A 5,670-nucleotide genomic window follows, 5' to 3' on the forward strand; every position below is an offset into this window, starting at 1 on the left:
AGTATATATATATATATATATATATATATATATATATTTAAAATCTCTATTCCAGGGTATGCTCTCAGCAGAGGCAGAAGTTATCAAAGAGCCACAAGTTCTAATATCTCTGTGGACCCATGAATGTGCCCGTGTTTTAGCAGACCGATTTACTGAGATTCAAGATAAAACATGGTTTGAAGGCATTTTCCAACAGGTAAGTCAATTAACATATATTCCACATTCCTTTTATTCTTTCTTCCTTTCATCTCTCTTTCATGTCATCATCATCATCGTCGTCGTCGTCATTTAACATCTGCTTTCCATGCTGGCATGGATTGGATGGTTTGACTGAGGGCTGGCGAGCCAGAAGGCTGCACCAGGCTACAATCTAATCTGGCAGAGTTTCTACAGCTGGATGCCTTTCCTAATACCAACCACTCTGCGAGTGTAGTGGGTGCTTCTTACATGCCACCGGCAAAAGGGCTACTCAGGTGATACTGGCATTGACCATGCTCAAATGGTGCTTTTTATGTGCCACCAGTACGGGAGCCAGCCAGGCGACACTGGCAACAATCATGTTTGAATGGTGTTTTTTACTACATATATATATATACAGGATGCATAAGATATTTGAGGACAAATTTGTTTATATAAAAAAACATACATAATAACAGATAATAACTTTATCTATCAAAAAATGCTATGAGGATAAAAATAAACTTTCTTTTCTATAATGTTATTCAATAAAGCCACCTTCAGCTTCAGCAACTGCTTCTATATGAAATCTAAATCATCTACATGCTCAAATCAAGTGGTCCTGGTTCATTTTGGACATTACTTTGACTATGGCAGCTTTCAGAGAATCTTTGGTGATATGGGTGGTTTCATTGACCTCTCTCTCAACAATGCTCCACATGTAACAGTCCAATGGATTGAGATCTGGGGAATTAGGAAGCCAAATGTTAGGGGCTATGTGATCATGAAAATTTTCACCCATCCATTCCTGTGTTACTAGAGTTATGTGTGATAGTGCAGAGTCTTACTGAAACACATATGGCCTTCCATTGCATATACTGTCTATCTAGGGCTTAACAATTATTTCCAGGACTTCAATGACTTTAACTCTAAAGCCTTGTGGAAAGAAGTAAGGAGGCGTCAGATGTCCTTCATTGCTGACAACCCCAAAAACCATAACAGTTGCAGGAAATTTTGTATGCATAACACTTGGAACTTCAGAAGGGTCTGCACATAACCATTTGTCATTTCTTCTGTTGACTTTTTGATCTTGGTTGAAGTTTTTCTCGTTTGAGAAAAAACAAATCAAATCTTCTTCTGTTGGATTTTTCAGTTTGTTTAAGAACCTTTTAGATCTGATGTAGTGATTTTCTTTTGTTTTTTTTTCTGACAAATTGACCTTTCCTCATCATATAAGATTTGTATCTGATGTCTTTGTGGACAACATTTCTCACTGTTCCTTCTGACACATGGAGATCTTTTGCAATTGACCTCATGGACTTTTTGGGATTGTAATCAATGGTCTGTTGAACTTGCTGGATAAATTCAGGTGTTCTGATGATTTCAGAGCATTTAAAATGCTTTTTATACTTTGATACTGGTGATATGTTTCCGTCTTCAGTCTCTGTCTCCTTACAAACTGTGTAGATGAAAGATCTGGCAACTTTTAAAAATCGAAATATTTCTAAATCACTATGCTCAGCCTTCATAATCACAATAACAGCATGCCTCTTCATTTCTTGAGTAAGCAGAGGGTTTGCCATTATTATTTTCTGAAACAAAGATTACACAGAGTCAGTAAAAAATGCAGCAATGACCCAAAAAATGACCCTCAAATACCTTACACACCCTGTGGAATTGAACCAGTGAGTGAAAGTCAGTGAAAAGGTGTAGAAACATAAAGCAAAAAGAAAACTCAACAATCAAAGATGTGCACAATGAAGATAAATACACCAAAGGAAGAAACAGAAGAGAATTAAACATTCGGGCCGATATCTTTTATGAAAGAGAAGAAAAGCATTGAGAGATATGAGAGAAATAATATATACCCTATTGAATTGAAAATGTCTGTTTACATGGTAAATCTTTGATCTCTCTCTCTCTCTCTCTCACACACACTTTTTAAAAAGTAGATTACTTCTTGACTTATCCCTATTTGTTCATTTTGAGTCATTTCCCTTAACTCATGGTCTTTCCCTTTTGACTCATGGTCAAAAATTATTTATAATTTCTGTTTGATAAGGAAAAATATTTAGTTAAGCAAGATGTGTTTTGGCTCTTTGTGTTCTGCCAGTTGATGCCTAGCTCCATCAGTTCAAGCTGCTGACTTTTCTCTTGGATAAACATTGATGGTGTGAAAAAGGGAGACTTACATCTTTAGACAACTGTTTATTCTCAAAATCTGCTAGTCCTCAAAAGATCTTGCCCAGGTTTTGCATACACATGTATAGATTTATGGTAAATATCTTACTGTTTTTAATGACAATGAGAATGCATTAAATGTTCACAATAATTCACTACTATGCATTAAAGATGCAGATATTATGTTGCATGATGTTCACAAATAGAGACCACCTCATATTGGTGTCGACACTGGAGATTATATTGATCAATGACCAGATAAATACAGTGAGAGGCTACTCTTGTGTTGTTGATTTGAAGTAATCAGACAATAAAATTGACATTGGTAGCAATAGAAGACTGTTTGAGTTTTTATCAAGACAGACATTCATACAAAGCTGTGTGTGACTTCATACTATAAATAGATATTGTTTTCTTCAATATTGGTGTTGACATAATTTATGTCCCATGAAACTGCATTTACAAGAAGCAAGTAATGAAACACTAGAGTGGTTTTAAATGTTTTAATCACATGCAAGTCTTTACAATGTAGCTATAACAAACCAATGATTGAAAATAATGGCATTGAGCATATTTTCCAAATTGATTATTTCTAGTCTCAGTTAAATTTCCCATTTGCCAAACTTATTTAAGATTTAGACATTTACTTCCAATGCATAGTTCCTGTTCAGAATTTTAATAGATATGTTTCAAATATTGGTGCTTGGCCATTGCAATTAAGGAATCCTGCTTCATAATTGTTCACATCGAAGACAGAGTCCTTCACAACAATATCTATATGGCCAACACAATAGATATCTTGGTCATCTTTATCCACTGTCATCCTGAGCTTCTTCATAAAAAAGGATGACAATTTCATTGCCATCCAGTCCATTACCTTTGCACCTTTTGAAATTATACTAAAGAAAAATCAGTGCATACACTCAAATACAGACCTTCTTAATTTCTAGAAATTATCTCCTCTTTTCTTTGAGAATCATTCGCCATAATTAGGGTGTTCTTGGATTTGGAATGTTTGTACAGATGGTGATTATTCAGGCTTTTTTGGGTTTTTTTTTTTGTAAGTTTCAAAGTATCATGAACTTAGATTCAGGATACTATAGTTGACAGATACAAGGTTTGTTTCCGCTGTTACTTTCATGTCATATTCTTTGTTAAGTGGCTGTTATTTGTTTTCTGGATGCCATCAGTCCATCTTCTCTGTAAAGACCCATGCTTGCAGTGCGGCTTAGCCTTTCATCTTTGTTTATGTTTTATATCTCTGCATTCCTTGTTGTTAACTGGAAGCATTTTTCTGGAATGTATCATAGTTTCTCGTATGGTGTTAGGACTGTAATATATCAGCAGCAGCATAATAATTTGGTGTGTATTTTTCTATTCTGGCTTGGGTTGGATGGATCACACAGCATCTCCATTTTTATTATCTAATAGGCGCAGGAGTGGCTGTGTGGTAAGTAGCTCGCTTACTAACCACACGGTTCCGCGTTCAGTCCCACTGCGTGGCACCTTGGGCAAGTGTCTTCTACTCTAGCCTTGGGCCAACCAAAGCCTTGTGAGTGGATTTGGTAGACGGAAACTGAAAGAAGCCCGTCGTATATATGTATATAGATATATGTATGTATGTTTGTGTTTCTATGTTTGTCCCCCCACCATCGCTTGATAACTGATGCTGGTGTGTTTACATCCCTGTAACTTAGCAGTTCGGCAAAAAGAGACCGATAGAATAAGTACTAGGTTTACACAGAATAAGTCCTGGGGTCGATTTGCTCGACTAAAGGTGGTGCTCCAGCATGGCCGCAATCAAATGACTGAAGCGAGTAAAAGAGTAAAACATGGCAATATAGAAACTGACCAACTTTGTTGTTGCATCTGTCTTAAAGTATAACCTGAAAACATGCTTTTTGTACCACCACTATTTGCAGCCAAACTAGAGATCTCTTTGCTCTATATCAGATCTTATCAAGAGTTATTGCTCTTCTGGGTGGGTAGCTTATGATGTTGCTTAATGTATCCACATCTTCCTCCTACATTTTTGGCATGATTTCTATAGCTGGTTGTTCTTTCTATCATCAACCAGCTTGTTCTGAGTTCATTTGCCATATCATCAGCACTAGTTGGATTATCTCTGATTTTGCTAAAAACTAGTCAGATTCCTATATCAGTTTTATTCAGAATTATTGACCTCCTGGGTGTGTTCTAAGTGTTTTAGGTTTGAGGTTAAGTCATTTGAAAATGTCATCACTAAAATTTGTGTTTTGTTGTAGGTTCCCAGATTCCTAGTTTCTAAACTGCAGTGATGATGAAAAGCCAGCTTTCATCAATTTTTTAAATTAGCATTTGGCAATTAACAGTTAAAAAAATAATTATCATTAATTAAGACTGAAAAAAAAAATGGGTTAGTTATAATTTTGATTATAGATCAATTAGATCAGGCCTACATGAACAAAATAATAACAAGAATTAAATTGCAGATGAGCAGAAAAGAGAAGTTTGCCAAAGACACACACACACATGCAAGAAATGTGATACACCCATAAATAAAGGCTTATTTCTTGTTCTTCTTGTTATTATTTGTTACACTGCTAGACAAAATGCCTTATGGTATATCTTCTGGTATTTTACATTCTGAGTTCAAATCCTACCTAGGTCAACTTTATCTGTCATCCTTTCAGGATTGATCAAATAAAGCACCAATCAAGTTCTACAGTCAACATAAATGACCAACTCATTTTCCTTAAGATTGCTTGCCTTATGCTAAAATTTGAAAGTAATTATTAATAAAATAGTGAGTTGGTAGAATTCTTAGCATGCCAGGTAAAATGTATTTTGTTCATCTTTACATTCCAAGTAAAAGAGTAAAAGAGAGCGGTGAGCTGGTAGAATCATTAGCATGTCAGGCAAGATGCTTTTCAGCATTTAATTTGTCTCTATGCTCCAAGTTCAAATTCTGCCAAGGTTGACTTTGCCTTTCATCCTTTCAGAGTTGATAAATTAAGTACCAGTGAACACTGGAGTCGATCTAATTGACTTGGCCCCTCCCCCAAAACTGCTGGCTTTATGCCAAAATCTGAAACCATTATTATTATTATTATTATTATTATTATTATTGAGTGAGAGAGCAGTGCATGCCATCAAAATGACACTGGGGTAAAATATACGAAGCCCATTATACCCATCATGACTACCCGTCTGATAAGGGTACACCAGGCACATGCATCACAACCATATGTGTGTGACATGGCGATCTCATATCAAGATAAACAGCGCATGACCTCGCAAGTGGGGCCCAGTTAGAATTTTCTTCAGGTCGAG

At 36.0% G+C, this 5,670-nt stretch overlaps 1 protein-coding gene across 1 annotated transcript in view; it reads left to right on the top strand.

Annotated features, from left to right (window-relative positions):
* The window catches only part of LOC106877714 (dynein axonemal heavy chain 5), a 444,169-nt gene that overhangs the window by 233,702 nt on the left and 204,797 nt on the right, over positions 1-5,670 (top strand). The window contains exon 53 of the mRNA XM_052971252.1: positions 56-196. Coding sequence (XP_052827212.1) covers positions 56-196 — 141 coding nt within the window. The remainder of the gene's footprint in view (positions 1-55; positions 197-5,670) is intronic.

Source organism: Octopus bimaculoides, chromosome 10 (assembly GCF_001194135.2).
Source record: "Octopus bimaculoides isolate UCB-OBI-ISO-001 chromosome 10, ASM119413v2, whole genome shotgun sequence".
Lineage (NCBI taxonomy): Eukaryota > Metazoa > Mollusca > Cephalopoda > Octopoda > Octopodidae > Octopus > Octopus bimaculoides.